At 40.7% G+C, this 17,839-nt stretch overlaps 2 protein-coding genes across 6 annotated transcripts in view; both read left to right on the forward strand.

Moving 5' to 3' along the window:
* LOC102311770 (apoptosis-stimulating of p53 protein 1) overlaps positions 1-3,638 on the forward strand; it is a 32,590-nt gene extending 28,952 nt beyond the window's left edge. For all 4 annotated transcript variants that reach the window (XM_042220776.1, XM_042220777.1, XM_042220774.1 and 1 more), the window contains 3 exons: positions 673-839; positions 928-1,127; positions 2,060-3,638. In XM_042220776.1, the coding sequence (XP_042076710.1) occupies positions 673-839; positions 928-1,127; positions 2,060-2,101 (409 nt within the window). In that variant the 3' untranslated portion in view covers positions 2,102-3,638. The remainder of the gene's footprint in view (positions 1-672; positions 840-927; positions 1,128-2,059) is intronic.
* Positions 3,639-3,730: 92 nt separating this feature from the next.
* sdsl (serine dehydratase-like) lies at positions 3,731-9,411 on the forward strand. Of its 2 annotated transcripts, none has more exons than XM_005922270.3 (9): positions 3,731-3,821; positions 5,833-5,986; positions 6,076-6,112; positions 6,201-6,340; positions 6,424-6,512; positions 6,599-6,832; positions 6,919-7,049; positions 8,453-8,539; positions 8,675-9,411. In XM_005922270.3, exons 2-9 carry the CDS (start codon positions 5,840-5,842, stop codon positions 8,776-8,778), a joined length of 969 nt encoding a protein of 322 aa, XP_005922332.1. In that variant the 5' UTR covers positions 3,731-3,821; positions 5,833-5,839; the 3' UTR covers positions 8,779-9,411. The 2 variants fall into 2 exon arrangements, with proteins under 2 accessions (XP_005922332.1, XP_005922331.1); XM_005922269.2 differs by lacking the exon at positions 3,731-3,821 and adding an exon at positions 4,438-4,587.
* Positions 9,412-17,839: the final 8,428 nt, after the last annotated feature.

Here is a 17,839-nt window from a genome sequence, read left to right on the forward strand (position 1 = left end):
CCCTTGGTAACTCAATCGTACAAGGTGCCCAAATCATCATCCCTCCACCACTGTGCTTGAGAGCTGGTACGAGGAGTTTGTGCTGATATGCTGGTGTCTCGTTCTGTTTTTATAAAGGTGCTAACGCTTACCCTTCTAATTCCTATGGAAACAAACGGTAATGGTGTACTTCATTTTTCATAGGACTGCATATACTGACCGAATTGCGATGCTCATATTAAACATAGGCTACGTTTCAGATTTCAGATACTGCTCTAAATGCTTGGTATATGCAGTTTTTTCTACTTTTAGCTCAATATGATATCAAAAAGGGGGGATAGCCCTAATAATAAGGGGAATTCATGAGCCCAATAGTGGCTTATAAAGCTGGATCAGACCCACCTATGGGTGAATCTATTTGGGAAGGAAGCTAACAGCAAAGGGACAGCAGTTTGGTAGTTTTGGATATCTGCTATGCTAACAGTTTTTTGTTTTTTTTTTTGCTGTTAAGTCACAAACTCTGCCAGTCATACAAAATTTGATCAAACGAGTTAAGGCAGCGACTAAAAGCTCAGCTGACTCTGCTTTAGATCTACACAAGATCTTTATTGCAATTACAGTAACATAATATATCATCAAATTTCCTTTTTTTTCTTCCTTGCAAGGTCCCTTTTAATGTTGTTGTCTTCACAGGACCCCGCTGCACTGTGCAGCTTCATGTAACAGCGTCCACCTCTGCAAGATGTTGGTGGAGTCAGGGGCGGCCATTTTTGCCACAACGATCAGCGACGTGGAAACAGCCGCGGACAAATGTGAAGAAATGGAAGAGGGCTACACCCAGTGTTCCCAGTTCCTTTACGGTAGGAAGATACAAACGCACTCACCTGCGTGCGCAATTACCATAATCGCACAGGTAAACGTCTAAAGTCATCGTTGTGTCTCTCACAGGTGTGCAGGAAAAGTTGGGTGTGATGAACAAAGGTTTAGTCTATGCCCTGTGGGACTACACAGCCCAGCAGTCTGATGAGCTCTCCTTCAGCGAAGGTGATGCTATCACCGTGGTGCGTCGCCACGACGACACTGAGACAGAGTGGTGGTGGGCGCGCCTGAATGACCGTGAGGGATACGTGCCCAGAAATCTGCTGGGGGTGAGAGAACCGAAACCAAAAGAGCGACTCTGGTGAAAATATTACAGTGAGAAAGTTAGACATTAGTATAAGAACAGGTACAACTCAAGGACAAAAAGAGAGAGAAAGACTTCAAAGGAGTCGATGATACTGTGAGTTTTATCTCCTCAGGCAGAGTAGAGTGACCCTGATGATATAAACACGATCACCTTACTTTCACAGTGCCAGGAGGACCCAGCTGAGGATCTAAGCCTGTAAACATATTCATATGGTGCCAACAGTTGTGCCATGTAGCAGCAAATCATAAAATCAACTCTAAGACATACAGAAGGCCAGTGGAGAGAAGCCAGATTAGGGGTTATGTGAAAGTAGGAAGTGGAGATGCTGCTCTGTGGGAGGCAAGAGAGAAACTTTTCATGTGTACCACAAAGAGCAGAGTTGCAGTAAATTGGTCAAGAGAAAACAAAAGTGTGGACGACTTGTTCCAAGTCAGATTTTTAGAACAACAGTTTAAGTTTGACAAGGATTTTATTTCAAAGAATAGTCCAGTTTTATTCAAAGGTTAGGGCTGACTGAAATTCTGCTCTGAAGTTTCAAGCAGCTGGTTTCATGTTAGCATATAAGACGTCAAGGACACTTAGAAAAGATGAGATTTCTGATTTTGAGCTATTTAACTGCAGAAAAGTTTGCCCCATCCAACTCTGGGGTCACATAGATGGTGTAAAAGAGCAGCAAGAGTATGTCAAGTACCTGTCTGTCCTATGTTCTGTTCAGTTTATACCACACAGAAAACATGCAAATGCAGGAAGACCTTCTTCCCACACGATGCCCCTCAGTCTGCTGGCCTTCAGATGTTCAGGCACCTTGAGAACATGTTGACATGATGTTGTGACCTCACCTACATCCTCGCTTGCTCTTTCTAGCTCTCTGTGTCTGTCTTGTTTTCTCTGCAGCTGTATCCAAGGATCAAACCCAGACAACGTTCACTGGCATAAAGCCCAGATCAGGAGCCTCATGCTCGCAGAGGGGGCATGCATGCAGGAAAGAAGAAGAAGAAGGAGTAGAAGGAGCAGAATGAGGGGAGGACAAAGATGGAGCCACTTTCTTCTATTTGTGTGGATGCAACAGAGCCAAATCGTGATAGATGCAGTGTGCATTTTCACCGAGATGTTGCAGAGCTGACGTAAATTCATAACTCAAAGTGTTCAGCTGCATGAGAAATGCTGAATGAAAAAAAAAAGAGTATTAAAAAAGCAATTTAAGCTTTTTTAAAGCTCCACACAGCTTAAAATATGAAACAATGAGCTTGGAGTCATAAAGCTCTGTCTGATATTCTCCAAATATTCTTTAAATGTCGCTTTATTTTTGTACTGTGTTAATTTAAAATAATGCCAGCCTCATCAGCGACATAGCAAAGGAATGCGCTCTTTCTCAGCTACAGTGGAAACACCTTCACGCTGCACGGCGTGAAGATTTGTAAATGCAGTAAATTTACAGGCTGAAAGTACGTGTGAGATGTGAAATGTGAAAGTGGAGCTGGAAAGAGGAAAGTGAGGGGAGGGTAAACAACGTTAACAGGAGTCAGGTTTCGGCAGAAAATGAATCGGAGGAAAAGAGTTGGAAGTGCAACCACAAGACTGTGACACGTGGAAGCTGGGATCTGCATCCACCCACGCACGGTTAAGCAAAAAGGTTTGAAGTCAAGTCAGAATAATGGGCTGTTTCTGAGTTCATAATCTGACATTCAAGCATTTGTCAACTATTATGGGATGAATGCACGCTCTCACATGTACATGTGTTCAACTGCCAAAATGGTTGTTGAGGGTAAAGGAGGAGAAAGGGGGAAGAGAGGAAGGAAAACAAGAATGAGGAGAAAAGGGTGTGAAAGTGAAGGATGGGTGATACTTTTATTTAGAGGAGATAAAAAAAAATGCTGCTAGTTGTTGCATATTTTTCTTCAGACTGAAGATACCGACCCTCATGTGAAAACTGACGATTAACCCATTAATTAAACGCTACTCTGTCAATCTGCTGTTAAATGTGTTAAATTAAAGGTCCTGTGGCTGCTCAGAAAGGTGGCTTCAAGGAAAGCCCAGCCTAATTCTGGCCTGGGAAAGAGAACCTGTGTCAGTGTTGAAATGGGGCTAAATTAGCCGTGAGTGGAGGAAGAACTGCTTCCACTGCTTCTGCTTCTGGCCCTGATTTATATTGCTTTATTTAAAACAAAACATTGCTTTCTATTATTATTTTTCTCATTACTAGCACACACTGCTCCTGTTTCTTTTCATGTGTCAGTGCTGGTGCTGCTCATTGCTGCCACCTAGTGTACAGGAAAGGTTTGCCACAAAATAAAGCGCCGTTTTCTTCAGCACGAGCTGTGTAAAATATGAAGCAATAAGATGAGTGATGTTTGGTGTGAGAGTGAGATATTGTTCTGAGAAGTGCTTACCATCACTTTGTGTATATGCAAACTGTAACTATACAGCTACTGTACAATATTAATAAAGAAATTATAATCCCTACAGAGAAAAATAACAATGACTCAGCTCGTTTTTTGTTTTTTTTGTCAAACAATGCACAGCTGGAACAGTTACAGGCAGACACACGTGAGCTTACATAATTACAAGCCTCGAGTAATAAACCGTGGACTTTAGATGGGAATTAAAGTTCAAAGGTCATTCAGGAGAGCCAGCACCGACAGAAAGCTCTTCAGTCGTAAATTTTTTCCAGATTAAAATCCTAAATTCAATCACTGTGGCGTTTGTTATGTAATTTAACTCTAATGCAGGAACTGAACTACAGAAAACTGTCAGCCTTTTATTTTGTAATTTCAAAATAAAAACACTTGGCAAACCGATCTGTGGGGAAATTTCAAAATCAGTTGAGTTACTTGGGCAGTTTTCCAGTTTAGTTCTTATTGTTAAACTGTTCACTTCAGTTAGTTTTATTAGTTGGAGTTTAGAATGTATTCACTGTGAAATGGATGTTGTTTGATGAGTTCAGAACTGTACAAAATTACAAAACACTACTAACACACATACTCATACTCATGTAAAAACCCAGTTTACATGCCTACCAAAGCTGGCTCAGAGTTGGTGTGCTGACATAGTTGGCGAAACTGACGAATTGTTAAGACACTTTTTAGACAATTATGTTATTTAGTTTTGTTATCTTGTAATTTTATTTGTCTAAAATGCTTTTTTTTTTTACACTTAGTTTAAGTTTATTGTAGGCAAACGTAATATAAGCTTGTTTCCAGCAGTAAATTCACTTTAAGTTTCTACAGTCATTGGTTTTAATCAAACACTTATTTTGAAGCAGTGACCGGAAGTAGTCTTGTTACTATTGGATACTTTTCCGGTACAATGTGCTACATTCGTATGTAGCGTAGCGTCTGGTGAAACTGTAATACATTTTCCAAAAGAAAACAGTTGATTAATTTTTGTTGCGGGGCTCATTCACGAAGACATTTTAACCGAACGTAAGTCATGGTTTATATAATGGTTTGTATTTGATATCCCAAATTACAACGTAGCATTTCGGACGCTTTATGTTAATTATTGCTTTGTTGTGTTAATAAAGTTCCGCTGGCAGACATGTTTTGCTGCCACAGAGGCGAGAAGATTCAGACTTTGAGTGTATTTCTCCCAAATATTTATATCAACAATTACACATTTTTTTCTTTCCCAAAGTGAACTGTATGTCAAAACTATTCTCTTAGCAACAAAAAGCTATTATCTGTTTTTTTTTGTTTTTTGTTTTTTAATACCTTGGTTTGGTTTTGACCCTTACCGGTTTTTAAATTGTATTATTTTATTTATTTATTAATTATGAAATGGATGGGTTCTGGGAATACGGTGAGATGGAGGCAGGTGATCCGCTGTGGCGACCTCTAAAGAGAGCTGCTGAAGATTAAAGTGAAGAATATAAATACCTGATTTTCCACTTTGGACATTTTATTTTATTATTGAAAGCAACACTGCGCATGCTTGGTACATAATTCAAACGGTGATATTAGTTAATATTAAAAACGAACCCATTTACAGTGTATTTACACAGGCAATAGACCGGGCATTTCAAGAGAAATACTAAAGAAATCACACATTGGGGTGTTTTTATGTGCTCTGGCACGTTTGGTATCATTGGAAAATGTGAGATTAGGTTTCGAAGGAAGCCAAGGAAAATAATTTAACACTCGGGTTTATCAGGAAAGAAGCAGAAACTGAAGGTGGCAACAACAATGGAAGGAAGGAAGTGAAGGATGGTGGTTTTACAGATTTCGGTGGAAAGTGGGAGAAATGATTTGTGCAGTAATAAACAGAATAGATGAGATTAGAAAAATCAAAGTTACAATATTCACAGTAGGTGAATACAGTACACAGAGAAGGGGGGTGATATTCTCATGGTTACTAACAAAATATGATGCACAGTTGAATTTAAATCAGATCAGAAAGATTAAAGTGAAATTACATGTGAAAGACAGTCTACCAATGAAAAATGACTCAAGAGTTCAGTGCCTTAAATTAACACAAATTGTGCAGAGGCAACTTCTTTGTTTCTTCTCTTTCTTCAGCACTGCAATCTGAGAGCTGGTGATAGTTATGCTCTGACTACCAATAAACCTAACAGAAGATGAAAATGTGTATAAAAGATGAACAACTTTTCCACTGTACCACCCACTTGCACTCTGTGGAGTTTTTACTGCTTCTCTTTCATTGGCATCTAGGTGCACCATGGCAGAGGTTTTCCACCTGAAGACACCACTGCTGGAGAGCATCAACATGTCCAAGAGGGTGGGAACCACTGTCTATCTAAAAATGGAGAATGCACAGCCCTCTGGTTCCTTCAAGATCCGTGGCATCGGGCACCTCTGCCAGCAGGTGGGAATCTTTACAGCGCCCCTCACGCGTGCTCCCTTTCTTCAGATCCACATTGTCACACAGTGACTGTGTTTAATGTGTCGTTGCAGCTCGCCAGACACTCCAAAGGAGTAATCTGCTCTTCAGGTGACTCTGTCCTGTTAAACATCATATTCTCATTACAATGCAGTGTCATTAGTGTGTTTCTTTAGTATTGAAGGTGGTGTTTTTTCAGGTGGTAATGCAGGTATGGCTGCAGCATATGCAGCCCAAAAAATGGGCGTGCCAGCTACCATCATAGTTCCCTCCTCCACTCCTCCATTGGTTGTCCAGAGACTCCATGATCAGGGTGCTACTGTCAGAATTGTAGGCAAGGTGAAGCTCACTGATATGATGGTTTAAAATCCAGAATTTAGATTTATTTTTTTTAAAGAAGACTAAGACTCTTATCTTTGCAGGTTTGGGATGATGCCAACACAGAGGCTCTCAAACTGGCAGAAACTGAAGGGCTTACTTATGTTGCTCCATTCGATCACCCCTTGCTATGGTAGAGAACCTCCTCATTAAAGCACAGGGCACTTTAAAAAGACTCACTTTCAAACTGTACCTGTGTCCACACACTCACCCATACAGGGAAGGCCACGCCAGTATGATTGCAGAGGTCCCTGCCTCTCTGGGTCCCAGCGTGAAGCCCGGAGCTGTGGTGGTGTCTGTGGGCGGAGGGGGCCTCCTGTGTGGGGTCATCCAGGGCCTCAAGGATGTGGGCTGGACAGACGTGCCCATTGTCGCGATGGAAACAGTGGGGGCACACTGTTTCAATGCTGCAATTAAAGCGGGGAAGTTGGTCACTTTAGATGACATCACCAGGTTTGACTTTAAAGGAGTTTAAAAGTTTTTTGCAATGAAGTGTTTCGAACGTACCCTCATCCATCAAACCTACTGCCTCTCCACAGTGAGGCTAAATGTCTTGGAGCGAAGACGGCCTGTAAACAAGCCTTCGACTACAGCCAGAGCAGCGAGCTGACAATCATCTCTGAGCTGGTGACCGACCAGCAGGCTCTGCATGCTATCCAAACATTCCTGGGTGAGTGTTTTTACCTCTGAATTTGCCTTTAAGCTTGGTGATGAGTGTCAATTAATAAATCTTTAATAGTTTTTTTTTTTTCTTCATATTGCATCACATTTATTCTCACCAATTGCTATTAAGTCAGTGTCCAAATCAGCATGGTAGACTTTTGTTTCTATCCTGTGCATCCTAATACCTCCAGTTTCCACGGTTACTTTGATAATAAGGAGTATAAAGAAGGGTTTTTGCAGAAAATTAGAATGAGGTTTTACTCTGTAAAAGACTTCCTGTACATAAATGCTTTCGTTTGGCTTCCCTGTACAATGTTTTTCTTCACTTTGAGCTGCTGGACAAGCATGTCTTTATGCCCCAGAATGAATGAAATTAACTGCAAACCATACAGGCCTGTGGAAGCCATTTTCTGCCCTCTTGTGGGCAGAGAAAGTCTAATGATTAATGATAGAGCTACAGCCAGGGGAAGGCAATAATTTATTAGCACATTTATTCAAGCACTATACTTGTTGGTACTTATTATTAACTTATACTGAACAACATCAGTTGTAGTTAATTTATCTAATACAACAAAACATATACTAATCTTATATAGCACAACACTTTGTGAAATATTAGACTAGGGCTGCTTTGCACTATAAACTTAAATATGTAACTAAAGAACACAGATCTGTGCAGCAATACTTTAAATTCTTCCCTTACACATTAATCTTCTCATATTAATCTGGCAACCTCCAGTGCAGCCTGTCCTCTGTGGTTTGCAGTAAAATGCTGCCTAAATTTCCCTCATAAAATGATGCAGTGTCACAAAAGCCCCTAAACATGCTAATTTATCATTTTATAACAGAACAAACACTTCTCCATTGAGACTTTAGAAACATTTTGAACTTCATATCTGTATGAAGTCAGGAGCCCTACCCAGCCAGCCAGTCAGAGGACAGTTTAGGCTTTAAAGGGTAGCAACACTTTCTGTTCTTCCTGGAGATCCTGAGGTATTCCCAGACCAGATGAGATGTATCGTCTCTCTAGCTGTTTCTGGGTCTACTCCAGGATCTCCTCCCAGTTGGGTGTGATTGGAAACCTGCAAAGAGAGAAACTAGGTAGGCATCCTAACCAGAGGCCGGAGCCACCTTCACTGGCTTCTACAGAGGAAATGTGAATTGTACAAAGCGGGTCCACTTTAAGTTGGTTTTTGGATGATTCACGCATGCAAAGAATTCAGAAGGGTCTGAATACCTCTACCTTCAGTAACTATGGCAACAATGTTCACACCATGACAAAACTTTTTAATCAGTAACTTTTAAGCCTGCTGCTTTGTGGCTTTGCTGAATAGTGGAAAATGTTTGAAAAATTATGCACAACTAAGTGGAAATTGCACCAGAGTTAATGTGATGGCATGCCGGTTGCAGATGAGGAACGCGTGCTGGTGGAGATGGCGTGTGGAGCAGCGCTGGCAGCTGTCTACAGCGGTATCATAGTCAGATTGCAAAATGAAGGTAAGTCCTCACCTTCCTTCTGTTTTCTTCATACTGAAGCAGCTGATGAGTACTTCAGTCCATCAGGCTGAGACAGTTGAGACCTTCTCAGTTCAGAGAAATGACTACATCAGTTACTGCTTCTCCTCATTTTAGGTCGTCTGCCAGCTCTCATGGGCCCTCTGCTGATGATTGTGTGCGGTGGCTCCACCATCAACATGGAGCAACTGACCAACCTGAAGCACAAACTGCAGAGTTAAACTTTTGTATGCGTGCAGGTGTGTGTGTGTGTGGGCAGGGTGTGTATAACGATGAAAAAACTTCAGTGAATGGAAGGAAAAATAAAGAAATGTGCAGTTTTACTGTAAATTTAAAAGCAAAAGTCTCTTTATATAATTTAAAGAAAGTTTATAATATTTTAGTGTGATTATATGTTAAGTAACTGAGCTAAATCTTTATAAGTTATTAAGTGTTTTAATTTAAATGTCATTTTGAGTAATTATTGCTTAGCATGCAGTTACACAGTTTTGTCACATGGTGGTGTCACAGCTCTCTAATCAAAAGTGCCTCAAAGTTAGAAACACTTCAGACAAGTATTAGCATCTTTTTTTCCATTTTGTTTGTCAGAAAGCCCGCAGTAAGTCTCAGTGAAGTGTGACACTGTGTTTAACCCCATGTGTGTTGACAACAAAATGAGTATTGGTTGGTGACTCTCGTAGCAAGAAACGGCACTTGCTCACTGATAGTATCTCTGCTCTGATCCCTGTGGTGTTCGGCATGAAAGGAGAGAGCATCAAATATGGGCAGTTTTGACTACATGCAATGGAAAAAAACAGTGTAAAACCCAGAGCAAAGCAACGAGATAAAAATAAAGTGTTTGCCATGCATAACTGAATTCATGGGTCATTCATTGAAATATCTATCACTGCCTTGTCCCCCCAGAATCAGCTGATAAGGACACTACACTGCACTGAGGTGTCACAGTTTAGTAAAGTGCTATGTTAAACAGAAGTGCCAAAATAGCAAATTGCAAAGAGAGGCTTGGAAATTTTTCATATTATGAATAAATACTAGTCGTGTGCAATGCTGCATATTTTGGTATCGATCCAATAGCGATGCTGACTTGGTATCGACTATACATCCATATTCTTCTGCTTATCCAGGTCAAGGTAGTGGTTGAGGTGGAGCTTGTGATAGGGTGAGGGTAGGAGACACCTCAGAGAGGTCACCCATCTTTCGCAAGCCTCACAACTCGCACTTTAAGGCCACAGTCAGTTGGTGCATTCAAACCCTCACTTGCTGTGAGGTGGTGGTGGTGCTTCATTGCCTTCCTCTGATGTGCATTTCCGGCACTCCGCCGTGCATTTTGGGATACTCTGCTGATTTTTCATGCACGTGTTACTGCACATGAAAAATCTGCTGGTCAGATTGTTTTTGCGATCGGATTGGTTTAACTCTTACCTCTAACCCTGACAGCTGGGATCAGGTCCAGCTTGTCACAGTACTGAAGTAGACACGCAGTAAAAGAAGATATTAGATATTTTAAAGGGCAGGATTTACTATATTTTACATTTTTGAAGTTAAGGTGGGGTTGCAGGGTGGTTAAACCCATGCAAACCCCCCCCCCCCATTATTTCCTAGCCTGTTGCTTTGATTTGCTTTAAGTCAAAACAACAGACTTTGTTGTTCATGTCACATTAAAATTAGCAGTCAGGTCACTTTGTGTTGTGTGTGTAGGCGGCTATTACTATGGAAACAGCTCCTCACTGCTCTGTGCAGAGTTCATTTTAACAACTTGTAGATAGTGTTTGCCTTCTCAGCTCTCAGACAGTTGCATAAGATATCAGGTTCTTCACAAAGAGCACTGGCAGATAATGGGCTTGATGTGAACACTTGCATAATCCTGTGTATTTCTCTGCATTGTCTGTTCAGAAGCAGCCCGAGCGACAAAAGATTGAATTTTAAAATAAGAACAGCTCCACGTGTAATCTTGTGGAGGTGAAAATGGGAGTTTTTCGTGATGATAAAATGATATTTATGATAAAGGTGCATGTTGCATTGTGTGTTCTGGTTCAATCTGCATTTCAAACAGCCTTTGAGGCATTTGTTATAGTTTTATAATGAAAATATTAGATGGTTTCCTTTGCAGAATAACCGGCAATATTAATAAAGACTTATGCAATTTGAATAGCTGCATAGACAGAAGAAAAGCCTGGAAAATAAAAAGGCTGTGGCATTGTATTAATGAAAGGTCTGTATGCTACAGGCCAGCAAAACTGCTCCTTTTACAGAGATGATCATGCTTGATGACAATCAGTTAATCAAGTGCATTTGGTGACCAGCACCTGCCTTCTGCTTATCCTATTAATTCCCTTAGAAGAAGTAAGCATGTACTTCATTTTTTAAAGCATGACTCAATAACAGTTCTAATAGCAAAACACCACAATGTCCACAGTGTAAAAGAACACAAACAAACGTTGGTGCGCTAGAGGGTGGGGGGGGTCTGTTTTCTGAAAATTGACTGGCAAAAACTGCATTTTGGGTAACCATTCAAACATTGAACATTCAAAGGTCATATCATCCTGTGGGTTAGATGGCTGCTCAAAACAAGCTATAGCTGGAGCTTGGTCCCAGATCGCAGCTCTCACGCATGGATAATGACCCTCAAAGCAGGGTGGGTGCAGGACCAAAAGTGCTCATTGCCCCTTTCATTTGGTGCATTACTCAAAATTGTGCAACACATCAAAAAACTAATCAGCACAGTGTTTTTATTATTGAGTATGAAACAGTGAAAATTGTCTTCCTGTTATGCTCCTCTGAACAGCACTCTGCTTGGTTTTTAAGGACATCTGTTGCTGAAAATTTTAAAGAGGTTGAAATCTGCCATCACGTCGTCCCTATCGGATCTAATTCAGTAACAAAGAAGCAAATATAAAAGCAGGTTATCTCAGGATTAGCTCAGACAACATTAAAGTATATGCTTCTCATTCAGCTGCAGTCTCTGATTGAAAGCAGAAACCAGTTTATTCCAGCAGTAACCCTGAGCAGTCTGGTTAGACTAGGTAAATCCCAGGAGCGCAGTCGACACTTCGCACTTCAAGGTCACACATGGTGCGGACATGATTGTGTTGTAAATGCTGCTCACTGTGACACAACAGCCTCACAGTCCATTCAGACGACCGGGAGAAACCGGTACGTGTCGCCTCACCTGCTCTGTTAACGGCTGAACAATTTTCCGCTCTGTTCCCACATGATTAAAGATTCTTGGTCTGCATCATCCATCTACCTGACCTGCAGCTGTGCTCCCACCTCTAGTGGATGTGATCTGGGAAGCGGACTGACAGAGGAGCTAATGGTCGCAGCAGCCCATTTCTATGACAACAGAAAGCTTTGATGAGCCCAGCAGAGGGCATTTGAACAGAGCTGCGGCTATAAATAGAACAAGTAAACAAGTATGAGCAGAGGAGGTGGCGAGAGCGGTGCATGTCTGTGTTTATGTGTTATGCACATCTCTACATATGTACATGTAATTTGCACATATTTATTTATGCGATTAATGTCCCATTTATCCTGTCCATTAGTCCCCTCCATTTTCCCCTGTCAAACTCTTATCCCACCTTATGAACACAGTTTCCCACATGTGAACAAAGTGAGTGTAGAAGTATTCTTACAGTATATACTCACCGCATCAGCAAAGGATGCGGTTAGAGGTGACTTCACTTCCACTGACTCTAAAAGAAATTATTTAACAATTTCTCACCGGGATGAAGCTGTTTTGTAGCATTCAGATAAATGAAATAATAAAAATAAAAGAGACAAAATATATTTCTAATTGCAGCTGAATACACAAAGAAAGGAAGCTTGACATTTTTGTCTACTAATTAACGATTTCTGTATGGGCTCTCTTACTTTACAAAGGTCTTGCAGCCTGTTTGTCACGTACTGCATGTGGTAGTGTAAAGGTCACAGTGAGTGGTCAGTCCTGCTGGGCTGAGCCGGCCAGTGATCAACATTTTTCACCCCTTTTGTTTTCCCATTGTTGAATGTACCCTACATGCACAGGCTCACTGCAGTGAATGCTCTGTAATTGATGTTCATGTCAAAGAGCGCGGTGTCCCGCGAACACGCTGCTTTTAACTCATGCCACACGCCGTGAGGCATCGCTTCTTTTTTGCTGAAAAACTGTGTTTCTAAAATTAGTAAGAGGAGCAGAATGAGGATGCAGAGACGGCGTGTTATTGATGCCTCGATTTGGGAATGTTTGCTCATGTTTTTTGACAGGGAATCACAAGGTAGAGCTGAGCAGCTGCTGCGTGTATCCAAGGCAACCTGATGACGGCATAGGAGCATATACTGAATCTTAATATGAAGCTTGATGAGTTGAGGATTTCATCATGGCAACAGGTTCCTATTAAAATACTTGTTATTCAACAGCTGCTCGGTTTCATGGGTTTCAGGAAAATTCAGATACTTTTTATACTTTTTATAGTTGTCCTATCATCCTATACTTTTATACAGGATGATCTTAACTACAGTTTAATTTTGATAAAAATGAATGAAGGTTGGTTGAGCTTCATCAGTAAACGGGGCGACTGAAGCCACACAGTGAGCTCAGGTTAGATCAGATACCGTGGCCACTTTATTAGGTACATGTTGTTTGTAAAAGACTGGCTCTCTTCTGCCTTCAGAGCCGCCTTAAGTCTTCATGGCATAGATTCAACCCTCCTCTGGGATTTTGGTACATATTGACATGATCACACAGTTGCCCCAGATTTCTCAGCTGCACGTTCACAATGCAAATTGGATCTGGTGTCTGTGAAGGCCGTTTCAGTAGAGTTTACATCAGTCTGAGATGATCTGAGTTTCAAGTGCCATGGTGTGTTAAGAAGGTGATGAGTACACTGTGGTCATAAAGGGATGGACATGGTGAGTAACAATGCTCGACTGGTACTCAGAGAAGAAAATATCTCCCACACAACCCCAACAGCTTGAACTGTTGATATAAGGCAGGATCGATCAATTCTTTCATGTTACGACAAACTCTGACCTTAACATCTGAAAGTCATAACAGAAGACTCATCAGGTGAGGCAAGGTTTTTCTAATTCTCCTATCGCCCAGTTTTTGATGAGCCTCATTTTCCTTTTCTTAGCTGACAGGAAGGACACCCAGTGTGGTATTCTCCTTCTGCATTCAGAGAAGCTCTTCTGCATACCTTGTTTATAGCAAGTGTTTATTTCACTTACTGTTGCCTTCCTATCAGCTTGAGGTAGCCTGACCCTCCTCTGGACCTCCGACTTCAACATGTCATTTCCTTCCAGAGAACTGCTGCTTGCTGGGTATTTTCTCCTTTCCAAACCATTTTCTGTAAACTCCAGAGATTATTTTTGGGGAAAATCCCAGCAGGTCAACAGGTTCTGAAAAACTCAGACCAGCCAATAAGTCAACAACCTCCATGAAACATTCAAAGTCACTTACATCACATTTCTTCCCCATTGTAATGCCCAGTAGTGCTTTAGCAGCTTGTTTTGATCATGTCTATATGCATAAACGCACTGAGTTGCTGCCATTTGATTGGATAATTAGATGTTTGTGCAAATGAGCAGTTCAACAGATATATCTAATAAAGTAGTCAGTGAGTGTAAAGTCTTTGGACCAGCTGTAGGTCACAACAAGTTTAAATTAGTTTAGGTAACACCATTGACGATGCTCTAAAAGGCCCCAAGGGGGGTGCCTTGGTTTTGGAGCCCGCCTCAAGTGGTCATTAGAGGAACTGCAGTTTTTGCAACTTCTGGATTTCAATTTTCAGCTCCAGAGGTTGCTGTTTATACATAGAAGTTTAAAGCAGGGTATTTGTGGCTTGTAGGATTTTAGTACAATAGAAAATTACAGTATGTCCATCACACCCCAGGCAGCAGTGGTTTTCATTTCAATAATGCATGCTGTATGAATATTTCATCTCAGTGCTGTATTTAATACCTGACCTTCAAGATTCACATCGCAGGGAGGCAATGATTTCACACTACACTACACTGTGTAATTGTTGGTAAATCCAGAACAGTTTTTCAACCGTCAGCAATTGGTGATTAAGATCTGAGGTGGTGGGTGAAGCAGCACTGAGTCATGTGAAGCACTGCTGTACAGAAAAATCAATTTACCTGCAGATGTATCAGGAAAAAAACAACACCTAAATATTTAAAATGCAGAATACTAATATCCATTCTTTACACTTTACATAAAATTTAAGTAAATGGCATGCGATAATTAGCAGCTGTCAAACCAGCTTAGAGGTAGATTACAATCATCTACAGTTGACACCTTTTTTATTGATTTCCACTTACTGACCTGTGAGCCACACCATTCAGCAGGTGGAGCCTGATCCACAAATAATCAGTCTTCAGGTTAATCACTTTAGGGGCTGAACTATTCAAAATACTTCCTACCTAAACCATCTAAACTAATCTGTGCTTCCTTCCTTCCACAGGCCTCCATCAGCATCAGTTGAACATCTAGTGGCAAGAAATCAGATCTCAGCAGAGAAATGCTAAATGAACATAATCTTTAATCTGTGCTTCCAATTATATGTTACCAATTAGATTTATAAATGACTAAAATGGAAATCTGTGACATGTTTTACTGAGTTAATGAAGAGGCCCTTAATTACACACTTCTACATTTTGGGAGCTAAAAGCACATGCTGCAGCTTTTCAAAGCAAAATTACTGTTCAAGCTTGTTTGAGTCAGGATTTCAGCTCTCAACAGATCAGGGTCTCCTGTGCTTTTCATGGCGACATGTTTCCATTGGGTGACAGTTCAGGACTCCAGGCAGATGAGTATAGTATAGTATAGTCCCTCGATACAGAGGAATGTGTGCAGAATGGAGAAATAAGCAATAGCACTGTCTGCAGTATCACAGCATATTCTGTGCCATATGTAATTACCTTATACGCATGCTGACTTTTTGATGTACAGTGACAATAAAATATGACTAATTATCATTAAGGTCCAGTTGAATTATTATTTGATTGGACCAAAGGGCAGGCTTTTGAATATCTATCTTTTGTCTTTGGACTGCGGAGCTTTAAACAGACTTTTCAGCTTTGTCTCTGCATAGTTTTCTCTGGATTTCCTGAATCTTTCACATATTTTAGGGTCAAAAGTGCCGAATTGTCTTAAATGTATGACAGGGCCTGATAATTCAGGAAGAAGGATATGAAGTTAAATTCTGGACTAAACAGGACTGCAATTCTGTTTATAACCATGTGCCAGTGCAGTATTTCAGAGTGATCCCCCCTCCTGTCTTTCAGCGCTACCAATTAGGTTTTCCATTGCACTGAATGCACTGACGATACTGTTACCCAAGCATTATACTAATAATGGCTCATTTATTGTATGCATTGCCTTAAAAGGGGTGGGGGGCGGGGGTGGGGGGTTGAAGCACACTGGAACATGCAATAGAAAAATGTCCGTTAAACTAAGATGATGAAATACATTAAAATGATCGAAGTGAAGTTTATATCTGTCCTCATTCTGAGCACTGCTGTACTGCCAGCTTCTTTTTTACTTTTTAGATACTGAAAGCCTTAAAGGCAAAAGTTAAAGTGGATAATCTCTTTAGCAGGATTGGAAGTGTTGGATAAAATGGAACAAATGGGCCAAAACATGTAGAACGCACTGCAGAGCTACATCTAAAATATCTGTCCCATTAAGCAGCCTGTCTGTGTCACTGGGATCTGCTGCACTGCATTCTTTTCTATTTTGGAGTTCTGCTTCTCATTTTTATTGACCTTATGTAATTTTCTATTGAGGTTAAGCAGCACTGCTTAAGAAAAGATGTAGGAGGGATTTTTTCTTTTTACTGTTTAACTAAATTCCAGAGCTGCCAATACAGCACCTCCCTACTTTCACTGCATTTCCATCGCCATGCAGGGTCCATCACATTAAGTGCTGTTCCAAGCCAACTAGTTTTAAATGTAAGTGGGTTGTAAAAGCCCTCCAACAACCAGTCTGCATCAAGGCTTACTAGAATAAGCTCACAAAACTGACATTGCTTTCATGTCTCAGCAATGAACAAAATGAACCAACTTTCAATATTTATAAAAAAGAGTTAGTTTGAATCTAATTTCTATTACTAAAGATAAAATTAAGACAAAGCAGGGTATGAATGAAAATTAATTGCAATAGATAAATTTTCAATAACCGATGATCTCAGTGCACTATCTGATAATCTAAACTGCTCAAGCTGCAGAGAAAGTTTCTGTTTGCATCATAGAAAGGCGAGGACATCCCAAAGCGTGCCTCTGTATTTCTACCACAACACCTTTTAAGACTCTCCAGTGGCTGCATGTGTGACTCCACATGGAGTGGGAGGGTGTAGGAGCTGGACTGGAACTGGACCTTCAGCTGCAATCAAAGAAAGTTATTGTTCAAGCTGGACGTTATGGAAAAAGGTCTTTCCATTTTCAGGTATTTTTTAAGAAGCTTAAACAAGCTGGTGTCTCTGTTACATGAAAACATGAGAGTGAGTGAGAGACTGATATCACTGGAGTTATCACTAGAGCTGTATATTTCAGTTTTTATATCTACTTTATCTTTAAAATAGACCCTTCAAATTAAAGTGAGAAAGCCTCAGTGATCAAATGATCCCATGTCAACAGCACTATGGCAACAGTGGGAAGACAGAACTCCATTTTAACAGAACCACACTCAGATTGGCATCAGTTGAGGGGATAAAAAGACAAAAGAGAAGCATAGAGAGAGAAGGAGAACAGAACATAAAACATGAAAGAAGAAATTCTGAAATTCTTCAGGAAGAAGGAGATTACATTATATTCTGGATTTAACTTGGGGCCATTTTTGTTTTATACACAACTTTGCATTTCATCATCAGTTATTATTAATCTCTGGTACTTTTCCACAGTGTTTCTGCAGTCCTGTCTTCCTCCCCTCACCCCCATCCAGTCACGGCAAACTTACCCTCGCTGAGCCTGGTTCTGCTGGAGGTCTCTTCCTGTTAAAAGGGAGATTTTTCTGCCCACTCTCGCCAAGTGCTTGTTCATAGGGGGTCATAGTGGGTTTTCTCTGTACTATTTAGTGTCTTTACCTTACAAAATAAAATACCTTGAGATGACTGTTACTGTGATTTTGTGCCGTATAAATAAACTGAATTGAACTGCGCCTGAGCCAAAGTCCCTGTTGGCACTCTTGTGCGACCTGTGTGCTGCTTTGATATTTTCAATCGCAAATATGTTTTCTACCATATATTTGTCAGTCTGTGATTTTATTGTAATAGCTGCGCAGTGAACCGTGGCTAACAGACGCAG

This window comes from Haplochromis burtoni, unplaced genomic scaffold, assembly GCF_018398535.1.
Source record: "Haplochromis burtoni strain Fernald_Lab_line unplaced genomic scaffold, NCSU_Asbu1 Contig_55, whole genome shotgun sequence".
In the NCBI taxonomy this organism is placed as follows: Eukaryota; Metazoa; Chordata; class Actinopteri; order Cichliformes; family Cichlidae; genus Haplochromis; species Haplochromis burtoni.

Coding starts and splice junctions, on each gene's coding strand:
- sdsl (XM_005922270.3), top strand. CDS start 5,840: ATGGCAGAGGTTTTCCACCTGAAGACACCACTGCTGGAGAGCATCAAC. Junction 6,833..6,918: donor ACTTTAGATGACATCACCAG/GTTTGACTTTAA, acceptor GCCTCTCCACAG/TGAGGCTAAATGTCTTGGAG. Junction 7,050..8,452: donor TGCTATCCAAACATTCCTGG/GTGAGTGTTTTT, acceptor TGCCGGTTGCAG/ATGAGGAACGCGTGCTGGTG.